Source organism: Triticum aestivum, chromosome 6D (genome assembly GCF_018294505.1).
Source record: "Triticum aestivum cultivar Chinese Spring chromosome 6D, IWGSC CS RefSeq v2.1, whole genome shotgun sequence".
In the NCBI taxonomy this organism is placed as follows: domain Eukaryota; kingdom Viridiplantae; phylum Streptophyta; class Magnoliopsida; order Poales; family Poaceae; genus Triticum; species Triticum aestivum.
The window spans coordinates 398012169-398032248 of record NC_057811.1 but is presented as its reverse complement, the minus strand read 5'-3'; the positions used below and the strand labels follow the sequence as shown (position 1 = coordinate 398032248).

Here is a 20080-nt window from a genome sequence, read left to right as displayed (position 1 = left end):
AATGCTGTAATTTAATTTGTGTGTAGACCGCCAGCTTCTGTATACTACAAACTGGTTATTAATCGAGATAAATTCTTTCATAGGCAACAATAATCACCAGCCCAAATCTTAAGATAATGTGTATTAATTTTCACAAGGAAATCATGCTGAACTTTACTCAAATTGACCAAAGAGAAGAACACAACATATGCATACTCAATTGACCAGAGAAGAACATAACATATGCATAACAAGCCTTGCAACAACAATCACCAGCCCAAATCTTAAGATTGAATGCGTATCTGCGTTTTGATTTTCAGAAAGAAATCATGCAAAACTTTACTCAAATGACCATAGAGAAGAACACAGCATATGCATAACAGTGTACTGAGAATCTTTACTTCGTATCTATTGAACTCAGTCATCAGACAATGCCAAGCGCATTATTGCCAGGTTCTGCCTTGCAGGTCCATTGCAAAATAGAAGTGCCCAACATCCTTACCAAACCTAATGGCTGTCAAATAACGGAAGAAATTGAAGCATTACAGCAGAATTTGAGTATTTAATCCTTCTGTCCAATATGCATCATCTAGTTCCCTGCAGACCTACACCAGCGAAAACAATTGATACCCATCAATAAATGAAAGAACATGCCATACAGCAGCTATAGACCACAAAAGAAAAAATTCTGAGCAGGACCCATTCCTGGACCCATTGACTACAGAAGACTTGCAATTGCTTTCAGACACTCATGTAACCAACATTTTCAACTGAACTCAATAGTTACAAGAAGTTCAACATGGTATTGAGTTCGGATAACTTGATGGTCACAGAAGTATGAAAATGATCAATAAGGTGGAAACCACAAAAATAATGGAATAGTCACATATAACCATGTCATGAACACCAAAAAAACATGTTAAATATATTCCGTAGTATAGCCATGCAACTGCCAAGAGCTGCACAAAAGCCTGCATACATAAGGGCTGTCTAAGTACGAAGGGCCTGATGCTTTAATAGGAAACCAGATGTGCACTGAAAAAGAATATCCGTGGGGAGCTAAGTTATTGCTCAACTCTGTAGGGGGCTAAGTTATTACTCAACTCTGCTCTCAAGTCTCAAGATAGTTGATATACATGATTCATGGAAGTTTAATTCATTTCAGTTAAGGGTAAAATGCCTGAGCTAATAGCTTAGTAATACTCTACATGCCACAGGTCACGGCATGTGGAGGAATTAACGATAATATATCACCTGTAAATGTAGCACGTCTCATGTTGTACACAGTGATGTATGCAATCAGTAGCTGAGCCATTTATGTTCAAGATTTGGTGGTCAAGTTCAAAAGAAAATTGTCATTTTACAGTGCTATGTATGCTACATAGGTAGTGTTATCTAAAAGTATATAAGCCTTATAGTTTGAACGTAATGAACTCCATGAGTTAATTCTGTAATCTAGCCTTCCATTTGTCAGTTTTCGTTCTTAAGTAAGCTCGGTGCCATTGTCAAAAAAGAAAGAAGTAAGCTCAGTGCCCATAAGAGATACATCTTGTACACAAACTTTGTTTAGCTTCTATATGTCCAAAAAAAATTCTATTCCACAAAACTGTAATGATGAGCAACTTCTTAAACCATTGCATCTGCATGAACAAAAATAAATATAATAATAAAGCAAAACTGTCTAACAGGCACAACCAAATAGAGATCAAATCAAAACCAAACCAAAGATTTAGTTTCAGTTCAAACTATTCCTAGTGTGCCGATATTTAACTTTAAACACTACAGTACCGACCTTGGCAGAGCTCGACAGACCAAACGAAATGCTCGCAAGGCCACGTACATTTCGGAGGTTCCAACGTGATTGTAAGCAGGCCATAGAAGAAATAAGCAGCAAGACAACTAACTTAACCCACGACCGATGCATGGAATTGGCATTTCTTCTTAGGCAGTAGAAATGGCTTCAGTGTAGTCGCCAATAATGGGTACTAAAACTGAGATGCAACTGAGCAACAGCACAGATCGGACACAAAAAAAAGGTGAATAGCACAGAGAAAATGCCAGAAACGATTTAGGCACCACTGCCAGCGAGAATCTAGTGGCAGACTGCATCAAATGGCTAACAATTGCTGCAAAAGTTTCCAAGTTCTACCAAGGAAGCAAGCCAGCTATAGGATAGAGAAATAGGTTCACATTACAGCATATAGATTCAAGATTCAAGATGCAGACCATATATTGCATTTCTTTGTGACCCTGATTGTTGACAAGGGATATGTTTTTCTGAACTTTTAGTTAAGATCAACTAACCCTGTCAGGTGCATTTTTGCATACGAAGAGTTCTACATGTCTCCGTAGGTACAAATAAAGGTAAAACAGAAGACTATGGAATCCCATCAAAAGATCCGGCTGCAATTACAGTGTCGAATTTAGATATCATAGGACCTGTGTTTTAGGAGAAACATTAATACATTCTACGAGAAGGTTGGTTGAGTCATTCGCTGATCCATCCATTTGACAAGCCAAATAATGAAACTGCTTTAAGTCTGATGAACGATTCTGCTTCTTCGATGGTGGTGCAATTCCATGATATAATCTTTGTCTATAGTTTTAGCTCCGAGTGCAAGCATGATAAGGCACTGCACGTTGCTGTTTTTGCATGGAGAGAACTATGGAAAAGACATGGAAAAACAAAAGATATGTGTTTCTGCATAGCACAATTTTCCCTACTCTTATGCAAACTAAATATAATTTCAGTGGGCCATCTAATCCAAAGATTAGGCAAACTAAATTACTAATGCCTAAGTGCTTGCTAATTACAGTATATAGCAAAATATAACTTCAGTGGACCAGCTACATACCTGATGGTCGTCGTTTTTTCAAGTAATGGTGCAGCCCCGGATACCATTTGCAAGAACTCGAACTCGTAGCCATCTCCTCTAAAGCCTTTGATTTCCACTTCTTGAAGATTGACTAAGGAGGGAATTTGCATAGGCTCATGGCATGGACAATCTGCTGTGCAAGCTCCTTCCACCTAAAACAAGTGTGTATTACTGCAAAGGTACAACTGAGGCAAGTAATATACACTTCAGAAATAAAGTTATCAAGAGTTTACCCAATTACCTCAGACCTCCGTAGAACAAGCTTAAGCCTTTGGGTAGCAATACGAATAGACTGTATGCCAAGTATATGCAGCACAATGGATCTCCAGGCATGCCCCGTCTGCCCAAGGGAAAGATGCAGCTCCAATGTACATAGGTCACCAACTGGTAGGTTTTGTATCTCCTGCTCAAAGGTGTGTTCTGCTTCAGTTGCACGTGAAGTATTCTGCAAAACAGGTTGGCATGCATAAGTATAATTTTGTTGGCAACTTGGATAAACTTGAGCAGGACAGGCGACATACGTAGGCAGATATATGCAGCGACAGACAAGTGCCATCCACATCATTGGTGACAGCACCCTCCCCTGTCTTTAAGCTCAGTCTCGTGAGTTGCCACAGTTCACCAATCCCAGTTGCCATGTAGGCGTACTTGCACTCCCACGAGAACTGCTCCACCATTGGAGCCGAGATGTTCAAGCTGCAGTTGTGGTGGGTGAAGACGGAAAGGTTTAAATGCTTCAGTGCGGGGGCTGCGATATCAATACTGTATGTGTCGTATTCGCAACGTTTCACGGCATTCAGAATATGGAGTTCCTGCAGGGACGCCGACTGAATGACGATGCGCCTGGCATCAAGAGATATGATCTTGAGCACGCGCAGACAAGGGCAGCGCCTGAGTAAGGCCTGAATATCAAGCAGGAAGCCCTTGAGCGTCAATCGCTCGAGCACGGGGAAGCTCCCAGCCAGCTTCGCAACAACAAGGTAAGACACATCAAGATGGACTGAGATGGCGCGGTGGAAACCAGGGAGAACCACAGGGCTATCGGATTCCGGATCTACGTTCCACGGGAGAATGAAACGGAACTCCTCCACTGGCGAGACCTCCGCGGCGGCAAAGAGGACCTTCGAGACGTCCTTGGCGTAGATACGCCTTCCATAAGGAACACAGATCTCGAGTACTCGTAATCCTCCGAACGCGGGGCGCTGCGCCCCAAGCGCGCCGAGTACCAACCCGAGCGCACGGATCGCCCTTCGAACAGACTTGATCTTTATCTGCTGTATACTGAACCTTGCCATGCTGAGGCCGCTCATCAGCGCACGCCACCGGCCGGAGAGGATGCTGGTGCGGACGGCATCACGGTGGTGATCGAGGCGGGCAAGGATGAGGTGGAGAACGTCGTCGGGTAGAGCACTGAGGTGATCGATTCCGTCTCCGGAATGGGTGCCTCCATGCGGCGGCGGAGGCGGGCCGCGCTGACGAACCGGTGGGTGCTCCTCCTCCATCGAAGTGCAGACGCGGGTCGCAGGAGGGAGGTGCCTGGGAGGCCGGAGACCACGGGCTAGGTCACCGGGACCGGAGGGGAGGGGAGGGGGGCGATGGGCGGCGGCGGTGAATCGCAAGAAATGGAGCACGGGTTAGGGCAAATCGGAAGGAAGAGGGGAGATTTTTTCCACCTAGCGCTGACCTGCGGGCCCAGAGACAGGAAGCACCAACGGCACACCAATAGCCCATCCGACGAGGCGACGACCCTGATAGCTCGCTGTGATGGTCCAATTGTCAGAAATGCACCTCGCTGGGAAGGGCCCGAGACGGCTTAGGCAACTCCAAGGAGCCGCCGACACGTTCGAAGCAAATGTATTAATGATCATTTTATGGGTGTCAATTCGACAAAAATCACGACTCAACACGTCGAAGCAAATGTACTAATGATCATTTTGTTGTCCACCCATTTCCAGGTTAAATTTGAGCTGGGTTTGCGTCTGCGTGGACACGTCGTTGATGTGTGCATTGTCATCCCATTGTCCTCCCTTGGCCCACTCACCGGTGGCACACCATCTCCACTCCATCGGATTCTAAAAAAAAACATCACTCCACCCTTTCTTCTCCCAAATCTCGCGCCCGCCCTAGAAAAATTCCATGGCCGACACAACCACCCCCGTCGTTGTCCCTACCGAAGCCGCCCCCGTCGAAGCCGCTCCTATCTCCGTCGTAACCGTCCTCCTTGTGGCCGCCCGCGTTGTGGCCCCCAGTGAAATTGAAGAGCTCATCTTTTACCTTATGCCAAGAGCTAAGAGCACCACATGAGTATGGTATTAGCTCCACCGAAGAGGGCTCGAACCTGTATAAAGCATGCACGTTCTCCCACCTGCACCGTTTGATAGATACGATTGCCTCTAAATTCATACCCCCGTAGTATTGTTAGGATTATATCCACAACAGTTGGCGCCCACCTTGGGGAAAGCGTCTATCGACGTCATGGTGAAGTTGGTTTCATCTTCGGTTCCGGCTGGTGGCATTTTCTTTGGGGAGCTCGAGTTTCCATCGATGGCTCAGCATCGCATCCCGGTGCCTCGTTGACCTGCCGACGCGTGGACGCATCCACTATCAAGCCAATTGCTCGGGAGTTCTGAGCCTACAGCTCCCATCATTGCACCAGTCGGCGCAGCTTGCGTCGTGTCGTTGCTAGAAGCGTCGAAAAACCTTGCCCTCAATTTCATTGTTCCGTGAGTCAGCTCATGGGAATGATGGACCCTGAGTCAATTTTCCCTCTCTTGGAGTTTGCCTCTAAGGGAGAAGAGAGCTACAGATCGTAGTCATCCATGGCAGAAGTCTTCATGGCTGGCATGCCGACCCCTGAGTCGAGTCATAGGCAGGCGGCAGTAGTCGTCCATCCGCCATAGCCGGCGATGCTGAAGTAGGTGTTGAACAGCTCAATCGGGAGCAGCGTGAGGCGACTGAGCTGCTTCTCGGTACCCCGATCTCTGGTGATTCACCGGTCGACAAGGCCCTTGAGGCGGGACGCTAGAGGGCTCTGGTGATGGTGTCTTAGACTAGGGGGTGCTTGCCACATCGGCTCCCAGCCATATGGACTGGGGCGAGGACCCCTAAGATGATCAACCAGTGGGCCACGTTCGTAGGACCTAAGAGCGGCAAGGTGGATATCTCCCGAAGACTTGGTGCATAGTCCAAGACTTAGAAGTCATCTTTGGCACAAATAGCCCTAGATGTAGCCGACCTATGTAAACCCTAGGTATCTCGGCATCTATATAAGCTGAGGGGTTAGGCCATAAGCGAAGACTCATACACATGATCTTGTGGTATATCAACCTATACTTTGTACTCCCCAATCAATACAATCAAAGTAAGACGAAGGGTATTATCTCTTCGAGAAAGCCCGAACCTAGGTAAAATTTGTGCCTTTGTAACCGAGGGAGTCCTGGACTAAGGGGTCCTCGGGCGTCCGGCCTGCTATCTATGGGCCGGACTGATGGGCTGTGAAGACATGAAGACCGAAGACCATACTCGTGTCCGGATTGGACTTTCCTTGGCGTGGAAGGCAAGCTAGGCGACCAGTCGTGAAGATTCCTTCTTATGTAACCGACTCCATGTAACCCTAGATCCCTCCGGTGTCTATATAAACCGGAGAGCATAGTCCGGATAAGGGAGATTCATTACCATATACACATAGGCTAGGCTTCTAGGGTTTAGCCATTACGATCTCGTGGTAGATCAACTCTTGTAACACTCATATTCATCAAGATCAATCAAGCAGGAAATAGGGTATTACCTCCATAGAGAGGGCCCGAACCTGGGTAAACATCGCGTCCCCCATCTCCTGTTACCATCAATCCTAGACGCACAGTTCGGGACCCCCTACCCGAGATCCGCCGGTTTTGACACCGACATTGGTGCTTTCATTGAGAGTTCCACTGTGCCGTCGTCAAAAGGTTTTATGGCCCCTTCAATCGTCGATGATGACGCTGTCCAGGGAGAAACCTTTCTCCCCAGACAGATCTTCGTGTTCGGCGGCTTCGTACTGCGGGCCAACTCGCTTGGCCATCTGGAGCAGATCGACAGCTACGCCCCTGGCCATCAGGTCAGATTCGGAAGCTTGAACTACGTTGCAGTCATCCGTGGAGACTTGATCTTCGACGGATTCGAGACCGCGGCAATCGCTCCCCGCTACCCCGATGGACATGGCTTAAACCTGTCATTGGGCCGCATCCAGGAGAGAGCTCCTGCAGCAACTCCGGCCTTAGATCCCGAGCAGATCAAGTCCCCCGAAGATGGGAAGCTGAACCCCATCGCGGGGGCTACCGATTTTGCGGTGTTGGAGCCGCTCGCAGATTCCACTGCGTACGGCATCTACATCAACGGAACCCCGGACTCTTCTCCGGCGTCGAGTTCCGAACCCTGCGAGCCCGCAGATGCGGAACTCGATCGGTTATCGATCTTCAAGTTCAGCGCCGCAGATGTCTTCCAACACTCGCCCATGGGCGACCTACTAAACTCATTAAAAAACCTATCCCTGGCAGATGGCTCGTCGCCGAACTATGTTCGGTTCGAACTTACGGCGGATGATGGAGAATTTTGCTTCCCACCCGCCACCCACTTTATAGCCACCGTCGAAGACCCAACCAACACGCCTGACCCCCGCCCCGAAGACATCGCCGGTATAGACGACGATGAGGGGCAGGGCCAGAGCTCGCTACCCGCTAGACACGGGATGGCCACTTCCTGGTATGATGTGTGTATGATAGACACACCCGATGATGAGAAGGATCCAGTCGAGAATAAACCTCCTGGTACACAGTCCGAACACCGGCACCCACGGCGCCGCTCCAAGCCACATCGCTCAAGAGAAAACACTGCCAGCACCAGAAAAGACAACACTCCGGACAATGAAGACCCTGTTGAGGTAGAATCCGAACAGGAGGAACAAGAAAGTGGGCGATACATCCCTGATGAACAGGCCACATATGGAGACTCGGAGGACAGCAATTATCTCCCACCCTCCGAGGAAGAGGAGATCCTCAGCAGCGAGGATTTTATCGTGCCTAAGGAACCTCTCGAGCATGAGCGTTTCAAACGCCGGCTTATAGCCACTGCAAGGAGCTTAAGGAAGAAGCAGCTGCAACTTCAAGCAAGCCAAGATTTGCTCAATGATAGATGGACCGAGGTCTTGGCCACCGAATAATACGGCCTTAGTAGCCCAGACAAAAGCCACCCAAAGGGTAGGTGGCTCCCTCAATACGATGGCAGGGCGCTGGAGCCCACACCACCATCGAACAACGCGGTGGCCCGGCCACAGTTCGGTCCTGACAAAGCAGCAGCCCAAACAGAGCAACATACCAACCCATCCGGCCGTCAAATCAAGAACAAAACAGCTCGAGGGAACACTCGTGACATCAACCAAGACCCGGAGGATAGAGAAGGGCGCACAAGATCGATGTACAGATCACGGAGATACACCCTGACCGACTATGATGGTCACCCATTCGGACACTACAGAGCCGACCAGGCCCGGTCCGAACTCCGTAAGGGGAGTCCGCCGGAGGTGCTTCACAGTGTGGCCCAACATAGAGGAGCCGCACACCCTCTCTGCTTCACCGACGAGGTAATGGAGCACGAATTCCCAGACGGGTTCAAACCCATTAACATCGAATCATACGATGTAACAACAGATCCCGCGGTATGGATTGAGGATTACCTCCTCCATATTCACATGGCTCGCGGAGACGACCTTCATGCCATTAAATACATACCTCTCAAGCTTAAGGGGTCATCTTGCTACTGGCTAAACAGTTTACCAGAAAATTCTATTGGTAGCTGGGAAGACTTGGAAGACGCCTTTCGAGACAACTTCCAAGGAACATATGTCTGGCCTCTAGATGCCTATGACTTAAGTCATATTGTCCAGAAGCCCGGCGAGTCAGTCAGGGAGCTCTGGACTAGGTTCTTAGTCAAAAAGAACCAAATTGTCGACTGTCCGGACGCAGAAACCCTAGCAGCCTTCAAACATAGCGTCCGGGATGAATGGCTAGCGCGTCACCTTGGCCAGGAAGGACCCAAAGTCCATGACAGCCCTTACCGCTCTAATGACTCGCTTTTGTGCGGGAGAAGACAACTGGCTCGCTCGTAAAAGTAACAACGCCAGCGACCCGGGCACTTCCGAAATTCGAGACGCAACGGTAAGCCACGACGAACCGAACACAAACAGTCGCAGTAATACTTGCGACACAGCGGTGAACGCCGGATTTCACAATCCGAAGCCCGGTCAACGGAAGAAGCCACTAAAGGCAAACCAGGATGGACCATCCACCCTTGACAGGATATTGGACCGACCTTGTCAGATTCACGGTCACCCTGATAGGCCAACTAATCATACCAACAGAAACTGTTGGGTCCTCAAGCAGGCAGGCAAGCACAACTCCGATCACAAGGGGAGGAGGCCACCAAGCGATAGAGACGGCGGATCGGCTTGCCAGCCGAACACCAGGGGCCAGAAACACTTTCCTCTGAAGTTCGACAACTCCCAGAGCGGAAATAGCAGTTCGGCTTCCGCCGCCCACCTACTGCACCGGCAAAGTTCACACCACACGTACATCCCTATGCACTCAAGATACCATGGGCATCGGCGGAAGCACAATATGGACAACCCTGCAAGAATCCCCGTAACGTTCTTATCCGTCTTTCTTATTTTTCTGTATCATTTCTTAAAAACAGGTGACCATCAGGACAACATCTACATCGGACTCTCTCGAAGTTCGGACCCGCACACTCACCTACGGGGTCACTCCCGTTAAGGATTCCCCTCCCCGAGGATGGGCGGCGCAGACGTGCGACAGGAGGTCCAAAATAAGCTTTTGTAGACCGCACTCTTTCTTTTGAGCCTGTACCATGCCCTTTTTCCTCTATTCCCAACCCCGAGTATGTCAAATAGCTGGGTTGTGGTTTTTACTCTTTTTATATATTTATCATTGGCATATTGCTCCGCTCCCAGTAAACTTTATCCGAACTAATCTTTTATGCTCTTTCTGCAATGAGTCCGGCCGTAACGGCTGCCTTACAAGACGCGCCTCGGCATAACTTGCCAGGGGCCCGGTATGGGAACAAACGAGCCGCCAGTAAAAGTCCGAACAGCTCTATAGCGTACTTAGCGTACTTCGGCGTCGCAAGTTTGGCCTTATATGCATCAGCTCCGAATCATTGTCTTTGGTCAATAGTTGGGTTGCCCGGCTCCTGTGCTTGCTACCCTACGTTCCGCTCTATCGGCTAGGGTAGTAAAGGGCGAACTACTGCGATTGTGCCCTGGCCTAGACCGGATGAGCACCTCAGTAGAGAAAGCCGAAAACTGACTGTCATGATGCGGGGAGAGCTGGTCAACCACTTGACGACTTATTCGAATCTTTAGTGATTCTCCATGTCACACGAGGGATCTTTTTTAGATCAACATATGTAAAGCAATATGCGTCGTATACATACCAGGGGCTATGTCGTAGCCCACCCATAAAACTCCTATGGCTAAGTGAAAGTGTTAACGCCCTATAGTCCGATTGCCTGGTTCGCCGCATTATCACCTCCTTTATGGACCAAGACATTGGATAAAGAGTGATTAAATTCTTTTCCGAACACCCCCGTACTTCCTACGAGGGGGCTGAAGCCGACGACTGCAAAACTTTCAGATTATACTATGATTAGAGGTAAAGCTAGTTCATACAGTCGACTATAAGAGTTGGTTCAAACAGGGAAGAAAGTGGGAAAGCTGTAGCATGAATCTAGGACTTGGTTCTAAGAGGAAACGGGGGAAAGTAGTAGATACTGGCTACCCAACCGGTCTCTTGGTTGAAAAGACGAAGAAAGCATGGTGGATGGCGAAGGGTGGGGGAAGTGGACCTATCTCTTGGTTGAAAAAGGAAAGAAAGTGACGGGTGTTGGGGGGCAACGCAAATGAGAATGAGCAGGTCTAGATTTCCTATGCTCACATAGGAAAATGTCGCCGAGGAGATAAAAAATGGGACAAATGCAGACATGTTGCCTGAGTGTTTGCCGCTCTCGGCAACCACATCTGCCTCACCACTTTATGCCTCTGTTATCCCTATGCCCATATCGCTACCATTAATGTAAAATCACATGAAGCATTAAGCAATGCCACCTAATGTCACTATAAGTAATGGTCTAGTGCCGTCGATAAATTGAAGCAATGCCACCACCATTTTATGAAGTGCTTCCGTCTTGCTTTATTTCCCATGAATTGTGTTTTTGCAGTTACACTTAAATCTCACACCGCTGAACATTGCTTCATCCCAGTGGAACTGCACAAATTTGATTGCACATTTACTGACCATGTGCTACTCTCATGACAGTAATACTAATGCTATTGTTCTACATGTCAACCACTTGACGACTTATTCAAATCTTTAGTGATTCTCCGTGTCACACGAGGGATCTTTTTTAGATCAACATATGTAAAGCAATATGCGTCGTATACATACCAGGGGCTATGTCGTAGCCCACCCATAAAACTCCTATGGCTAAGTGAAAGTGTTAACGCCCTATAGTCCGATTGCCTGGTTCGCCGCATTATCACCTCCTTTATGGACCAAGACATTGGATAAAGAGTGATTAAATTCTTTTCCGAACACCCCCGTACTTCCTAGGAGGGGGCTGAAGCCGACGACTGGAAAACTTTCAGATTATACTAAAACGGCCACAGAGGAGGAATTCAAGCTTTTGAGCAAAATATAAATAGATTAACTATAAAGTTGTCTGTTACATCATTATATAAATCACTCGAACATTATATCTTTCGAACATTGACCCTCTATCAAGCGGGCGGCATCCAAGACGTCTTCAAAATAGTGCTCCGGCTCATTATGGACCTGGACCTTGGGTGGACTCCTCGCCGCAACATCTATGGCCTTCATCTTTCCCCAAAATGTTTTGGCTCGGGCAAAGGCCATCCGTGCACCCTCAATGCAGGCCGACCGCTTCACAGCGTCGATATGTGGCACCGCGTCAACAAGCCGCCGCACCAGGCCAAAATAACTACTCGGAATAGGCTCACTTGGCCACAACCGGATTATGACGTTCTTCATGGCGTCGCCAGATTGTTGGGGATCGTAGCAGAAATTTAAAATTTTCTACGCATCACCAAGATCAATCTATGGAGTAATCTAGTACCGAGGGGAAGGGGAGTGCATCTACATACCATTGTAGAACGCTAAGCGGAAGCATTGCAAGAACGCGGATGAAGGAGTCGTACTCGTAGCGATTCAGATCGTGGTTGATTCCGATCTAAGCGCCGAACCACGGCGCCTCCGCGTTCAACACACGTGCAGCCCGGTGACGTCTCCCACGCCTTGATCCAGCAAGGGGAGAAGGAGAAGTTGGGGAAGACTCCGTCCAGCAGCAGCACGACGGCGTGGTGGTGGTGGAGGAGCACGGAACTCCAGCAGGGCTTCGCCAAGCACTACGAGAGACGAGGAGGGAGAGAGGTATGGCTGCGCCTGGGAGAGAATAACTCGTCTATTGGGCAGCCCCTAGACCTCAACTATATATAGGGGGAGGGGAGGGGGCTGCGCCCCCTCTAGGGTTCCCACCCCAAGGGGTGCGGCAGCCCCAGATCCCATCTAGGGTGGCGGCCAAAGGGGGGAGAGGGGGAGGCGCACCTGGGGTGGGCCTTAGGGCCCATCTGCCCTAGGGTTTGCCCCCATCTTCTCTTGAGGCGCCTTGGGCCTTGGTGGGGGGCGCCCCAGACCACCTAGGGGCTGGTCCCTTCCCACTATTGGCCCACGCAAGCCTCTGGGGCTGGTGGCCCCTCCCGGTGGACCTCCAGACCCTTCCGGTGGTCCCGGTACATTACCGGTGATGCCCGGAACACTTCCGGTGGCCAAATCCTCACTTCCTATATATCAATCTTTACCTCCGGACCATTCCGGAACTCCTCGTGACGTCCGGGATCTCATCCGGGACTCCGAACAACATTCGGTAACCGCCTACATACTTTCCCTATAACCCTAGCGTCATCGAACCTTAAGTGTGTAGACCCTACGGGCTCGGGAACCATGCAGTCATGACCGAGACATATCTCCGGCCAATAACCAACAGCGGGATCTGGATACCCATGTTGGCTCCCACGTGTTCCACGATGATCTCATCGGATGAACCACGATGTCAAGGATTCAATCAATCCTGTATACAATTCCCTTTGTCTACCGGTATAGTACTTGCCCGAGATTCGATCGTCGGTATCCCGATACCTTGTTCAATCTCGTTACCGGCAAGTCTCTTTACTCGTTCCGTAACACATCATCCCGTGATCAACTCCTTGGTCACATTGTGCACATTGTGATGATGTCCTACCGAGTGGGCCCAGAGATACCTCTCCGTTTACACGGAGTGACAAATCCCAGTCTCGATTCGTGCCAACCCAACAGACACTTTCGGAGATACCTGTAGTGCACCTTTATAGCCACCCAGTTACGTTGTGACGTTTGGTACACCCAAAGCATTCCTACGGTATCCGGGAGTTGCACAATCTCATGGTCTAAGGAAATGATACTTGACATTAGAAAAGCTTTAGCAGACGAACTACACGATCTTGTGCTAGGCTTAGGATTGGGTCTTGTCCATCACATCATTCTCCTAATGATGTGATCCCGTTATCAACGACATACAATGTCCATGGTCAGGAAACCGTAACCATCTATTGATCAACGAGCTAGTCAACTAGAGGCTTACTAGGGACATGGTGTTGTCTATGTATCCACACATGCATCTGAGTTTCCTATCAATACAATTTTAGCATGGATAATAAACGATTATCATGAACAAGGAAATATAATAATAACCAATTTATTATTGCCTCTAGGGCATATTTCTAACAGTCTCCCACTTGTACTAGAGTCAATAATCTAGTTCACATCGCCATGTGATTAACACTCACAGGTCACATCACCATGTGACTAACATCCAAAGAGTTTACTAGAGTCAATAATCTAGTTCACATCACTATGTGATTAACACTCAATGAGTTCTGGGTTTGATCATGTTATGCTTGTGAGAGAGGTTATAGTCAACGGGTCTGCAACAATCAGATCCGCATGTACTTCGCAAAACTTTATGTCATATCGTAGATGCTGCTACCACGTTCCACTTGGAGCTATTCCAAATGGTTGCTCCATTATACATATCCGGTTTTTCTACTCATAGTCATCTGGATAGGTGTTAAAGCTTGCATCGACGTAACTCTCGTCGAACTCTTTATCACCTCCATAACCGAGAAATATTTCCTTATTCCTCTAAGGACAATTTTGACCACTGTCCAGTGATCCACTCCTGGATCACCTTTGTACCCTCTTGCCAGACATGTGGCAAGGCACAAATCAGGTGCGGTACTCAGCATGGCATACCGTATAGAGCCTATGACAAAAGCATAGGGGACGACCTTCGTCCTTCCTCTTTCTTCTGCCGTGATCAAGCTTTGAGTCTTACTCAACTTCACACCTTACAACTCAGGTAAGAACTCCTTCTTTGACTGATCTATTTTGAACTCCTTCAAAATCATGTCAAAGGTGTGTGTTCTTTTGAAAGTATCATCGGGCGTCTTGATCTATCTCTATAGATCTTGATGCCCAATATGTAAGCAGCTTTATCCAGGTCTTCCTTTGAAAATCACCTTTCAAACAACCGTTTATGCTTTCCAGAAATTCTACATCATTTCGGATCAACAATATGTCATCCACATATACTTACAGAAATGTTGTAGTGCTCCCACTCACTTTCTTGTAAATACAAGTTTCTAGCAAACATTGTATAAACCTAAAAACTTTGATCACTCCATCAATGCATATATTCCGACTCCGAGATGCTTGCTCTAATCCATAGAAGGATCGCTGGAGCCAGCATACCTTTTAGCATCCTTAGGATCGACAAAACCTTTGATTGTATCACATACAACTTTTTCTTACAAAAACTGGTAAGAAAACTTGTTTTGACATCCATCTGTCAGATTTCATAATCGAAAAATACAGCTAATGCTAACATGAATCCGACGGACTTAAGCATCGCTACGGGTGAGAAAATCTCATCGTAGTCAACTCCTTGAACTTGTGAAAAACTCTTTGCCACAAGTCGAGCTTCATAGACGGTAACATCACCGTCCACGTCCGTCTTCTTCTTAAAGATCCATTTATCTCAATGGCTTGCCGATCATCGGGAAAGTCCACCAAAGTCCATACTTTGTTCTGATACATGGATCCTATCTCGGATTTCATGGCTTCTAACCATTTGTCGGAATACGAGCCCACCATCGCTTCTCCATAGCTCGTAGGTTCATTGTTGTCTAACAACATGATATCTAAGACAGGATTACCGTACCACTCAGGAGTAGTACATATCCTTGTCGACCTACGAGGTTCGATAGCAACTTGATCCGAAGCTTCATTATCACTATCACTAACTTCCTCTTCAACAGACGTAGGCGCCACAGAAACATCTTTCTGTGTTGCACTACTTTCCGGTTGAAGTAGAGGTTCAACAACCTCATCAAGTTCTATCTTCCTCCCACTCAATTCTTTCGAGAGAAACTCCTTCTCGAGAAAGGACCCGTTCTTGTGACAAACAATTTGCCCTCGGATCTAAGATAGAAGGTATACCCAACTGTTACCTTTGGGTATCCTATGAAGATGTGTTTGTCCGCTTTGGGTTCGAGCTTCTCCGGCTGAAGCCTTAAGCATCACAGCCCCAAACATTAAGAAACGACAACTTTGGTTTCTTGCCAAACCAATGTTCATATGACGTCGTCTCAACAGACTTAGATGGTGCCCTATCTAAAGTGAATGCAGCTGTCTCTAACGCATAACCTCAAAATGATAGCGGTAGATCGCTAAGAGACATCATAGATCGCACCATATCTCATAAGGTTCGATTACGACATCCGGACACACCATTTCGCTGTGGTGTTCCAGGTGGCTTCAACTGTGAAACAATTCCACAATGTCTTAAGTGATTGCCAAACTCATAACTCAGAAATTCTCCCTCGATCAGATCGTAGGAATTTGATCTTCTTGTTATGATGGTTCTTAACTTCACTCTGAAATTGCTTGAACTTTTCAAACGTTTCAGACTTGTGCTTCATTAAGTAAATATACCCATATCTACTCAAATCGTCAATGAAGATGAGAAAATAACGATATCCACCACACGCCTTAATTCTCATTGGATCACGCACATCAGCATGTATGATTTCCAACAAGTCACTTGCCCGTTTCATTGTACCTGAAAACGGGATCTTAGTCATCCTGTCCATGAGGCATGGCTCGCATGTGTCAAGCGATTCAAAATCAAGTGACTCCAAACATCCATCATCATGGAGTTTCTTCATGCATTTTATGCCAAAATGACCTAAGTGGCAGTGTTACAAGAAAGTGGTACTATCATTATTAACTCTACATCTTTTTGGCATGAACATGTGTATTACCATGACCGAGATTCAATGAACCATTCACATAGGGTGCATGACCATGAAAGGTATTATACATGTAAACAGAATAACCATTATTTTCTAACTTAAATGAATAACCGTATTGCAATAAACATGATCTAATCATATTCACGCTCAACGTAGACACCTGATAACATTTATCTAGGTCCAATACTAATCCCGAAGGCAGATGGAGCGTGCGATGGTGATCTCATCAACTTTGGAAACACTTCCAACACACATCGTCACCTCGCCCTTAGCCAGTCTCCGTTTAGTCCGTAGCTTTTGCTTCAAGTCACCAATAATAGCAACTGAACCGGTATCCAATACCCAGGTGCTACCAGGAGTACTAGTAAGGTACACATTAATAACACGTATATACTTTGTTGAAGTTGCCAGCCTTCTTATCTACCATGCATTTGGGGTAGTTCCGCTACCAGTGACCGTTCCCCTTACAATAGAAGCACTTAGTCTCGGGTTTGGGTTCAACCTTGGGTTCCTTCATTGGAGCGGCAGCTGGTTTACCATTCATGAAGTTTCCCTTCTAGCCCTTGCCCTTCTTGAAACCAGTGGTCTTGTTAAACCATCAACACTTGATGCTCCTTCTTGATTTCTACTTTTTTTGCGGTCTTAAGCACCGCGAACAGCTCCGGGATCATCTCCATCCCTTGCATGTCATAGTTCATCACGAAGATCTAGTAGCTTAGTGATAGTGACTAGAGAACTCTATCAATCACTATCTTATCTGGAAGTTTAACTCCCACTTGATTCAAGTGATTGTAGCACCCATACATTCTGAGCACATGCTCACTAGCTGAGCTATTCTCCTCCATCTTGTAGGCAAGGAACTTGTCAGAGGTCTCATACCTCTCAACACGGGCATGAGCCTGAAATCCCAATTTCAGCTCTTGGAACATCTCATATGTTCTATGGCGTTCAAAACGTCATTGGAATCCCGATTCTAAGCCGTAAAGTATGGTGCACTTAACTATCAAGTAGTCATCAGGACGTATCTGTTAGATGTTCATAACATCCACAGACGACGCTGGAGGGGTTGGCACACCGAGTAGTGCATCAAAGACATAAGCCTTCTGTGTAGCAGTGAGGACACTCCTCAGGCAATGGACCTAGTCCGCGTCAATGCTTACAATATCTTTCAACTTAATCTTTCTCTAGGAACGTATTGAAACAGGGAGCTACAACGCGAGCTATTGATCTACAACATATTTGCAAAGACAATTTAGACTATGTTCATGATAATTAAGTTCATCTAATCAAATTATTTAATGAACTCCCACTTAAATAGACATCCCTCTAGTCATCTAAGTGATACATGATCCGAATCGACTAGGCCGTGTCCGATCATCACGTGAGACGGACTAGTCATCATCGGTGAACATCTTCATGTTGATCGTATCTTCTATACGACTCATGTTCGACCTTTTGGTCTTCCGTGTTCCAAGGCCATGTCTGTACATGCTAGGCTCGTCAAGTCAACCTAAGTGTTTTGCATGTGTTCTGAGGCCATGTCTGTACATGCTAGGCTCGTCAACACCCGTTGTATTCGAACGTTAGAATCTATCACACCCGATCATCACGTGATGCTTCGAAACAACGAACCTTCGCAACAGTGCACAGTTAGGGAGAACACTTTTCTTGAAATTTTAGTGAGGGATCATCTTATTTAAGCTACCGTCGTTCTAAGCAAATAAGATGTAAAACATGATAAACATCACATGCAATCTAATAGTGACATGATATGGCCAATATCATTTTGCTCCTTTTTGATCTCCATCTTCGGGGCGCCATGATCATCGTCGTCACCGGCATGACACCATGATCTCCATCATCATGATCTCCATCATCGTGTCTTCATGAAGTTGTCTCGTCATCTATTACTTCTACTACTATGGCTAACGGTTTGGCAATAAAGTAAAGTAATTACATGACGTTTATGTTGACACGCAGGTCATAAATAAATTAAGACAACTCCTATGGCTCCTGCCGGTTGTCATACTCATCGACATGCAAGTCGTGATTCCTATTACAAGAACATGATCAATCTCATACATCACATATATCATTCATCACATCCTTTTGGCCATATCACATCACACGGCATATGCTGCAAAAACAAGTTAGACGTTCTCTAATTGTTGTTGCAAATTTTTACGTGGCTGCTATAGGTTTCTTAGCAAGAACGTTTCTTACCTACGCCAAAACCACAACGTGATATGCCAATTTCTATTTACCCTTCATAAGGACCCTTTTCATCGAATCCGATCCGACTAAAGTGGGAGAGACAGACACCCGCTAGCCACCTTATGCAACTAGTGCATGTCAGTCGATGGAACCTGTCTCACGTAAGTGTACGTGTAAGGTCGGTCCGGGCCGCTTCATCCCACGATGCCGCCGAATCAAGATAAGACTAGTAACGGCAAATAAATTGACAAAATCGACGCCCACAACTACTTTGTGTTCTACTCGTGCATAGAAACTATGCATAGACCTAGCTCATGATGCCACTGTTGGGGATCGTAGCAGAAATTTAAAATTTTCTACGCATCACCAAGATCAATCTATGGAGTAATCTAGTACCGAGGGGAAGGGGAGTGCATCTACATACCATTGTAGATCGCTAAGCGGAAGCGTTGCAAGAACGCGGATGAAGGAGTCGTACTCGTAGCGATTCAGATCGTGGTTGATTCCGATCTAAGCGCCGAACCACGGCGCCTCCGCGTTCAACACACGTGCAGCCCGGTGACGTCTCCCACGCCTTGATCCAGCAAGGGGAGAAGGAGAAGTTGGGGAAGACTCCGTCCAGCAGCAGCACGACGGCGTGGTGGTGGTGGAGGAGCACGGAACTCCAGCAGGGCTTCGCCAAGCACTACGAGAGACGAGGAGGGAGAGAGGTATGGCTGCGCCTGGGAGAGAATAACTCGTCTATTGGGCAGCCCCTAGACCTCAACTATATATAGAGGGAGGGGAGGGGGCTGCGCCCCCTCTAGGGTTCCCACCCCAAGGGGTGCGGAAGCGCCAGATCCCATCTAGGGTGGCGGCCAAAGGGGGGAGAGGGGGAGGCGCACCTGGGGTGGGCCTTAGGGCCCATCTGCCCTAGGGTTTGCCCCCATCTTCTCTTAAGGCGCCTTGGGCCTTGGTGGGGGGCGCCCCAGCCCACCTAGGGGCTGGTCCCTTCCCACTATTGGCCCACGCAAGCCTCTGGGGCTGGTGGCCCCTCCCGGTGGACCCCCGGACCCTTCCGGTGGTCCCGGTACATTACCGGTGATGCCCGGAACACTTCCGGTGGCCAAATCCTCACTTCTGATATATCAATCTTTACCTCCGGACCATTCCGGAACTCCTCGTGACGTCTGGGATCTCATCCGGGACTCCTAACAACATTCAGTAACCACGTACATACTTTCCCTATAACCCTAGCGTCATCGAACCTTAAGTGTGTAGACCCTACGGGCTCGGGAACCATGCAGTCATGACCGAGACATATCTCCAGCCAATAACCAACAGCGGGATCTGGATACCCATGTTGGCTCCCACATGTTCCACGATGATCTCATCGGATGAACCACGATGTCAAGGATTCAATCAATCCCGTATACAATTCCCTTTGTCTACCGGTATAGTACTTGCCCGAGATTCGATCGTCGGTATCCCGATACCTTGTTCAATCTCGTTACCGGCAAGTCTCCTTACTCGTTCCGTAACACATCATCCCGTGATC

The 20080-nt window shown here is 47.5% G+C and overlaps 1 protein-coding gene across 2 annotated transcripts; it reads right to left on the bottom strand.

Moving 5' to 3' along the window:
• Window positions 1-206: 206 nt before the first annotated feature.
• On the bottom strand, window positions 207-4571 carry LOC123145338 (uncharacterized). 2 transcript variants are annotated; one of them, XR_006472254.1, is made up of 4 exons: window positions 3377-4571; window positions 3089-3300; window positions 2835-3007; window positions 207-584 (listed from the first exon to the last, which is right to left on the bottom strand). XR_006472254.1 is itself a non-coding variant. In XM_044564734.1 (4 exons), the coding sequence occupies exons 1-4, from the start codon at window positions 4355-4357 to the stop codon at window positions 569-571; spliced, it is 1374 nt and encodes a 457-aa protein (XP_044420669.1). In that variant the 5' UTR covers window positions 4358-4567; the 3' UTR covers window positions 207-568. The 2 variants fall into 2 exon arrangements, 1 of the variants encoding a protein (XP_044420669.1); XM_044564734.1 differs by having other exon boundaries at window positions 3097-3300; window positions 3377-4567.
• Window positions 4572-20080: the final 15509 nt, after the last annotated feature.

What these genes read in the sequence shown, in the direction of transcription:
- LOC123145338 (XM_044564734.1), bottom strand. Translation starts at nt 4,357, where the DNA reads ATGGAGGAGGAGCACCCACCGGTTCGTCAGCGCGGCCCGCCTCCGCCG. An exon ending in CGCTGCATATATCTGCCTAC is followed by an intron (nt 3,301 to 3,376) that starts GTATGTCGCCTG and finishes CCTGTTTTGCAG; the next exon opens with AATACTTCACGTGCAACTGA. An exon ending in TTGTTCTACGGAGGTCTGAG is followed by an intron (nt 3,008 to 3,096) that starts GTAATTGGGTAA and finishes CACTTGTTTTAG; the next exon opens with GTGGAAGGAGCTTGCACAGC.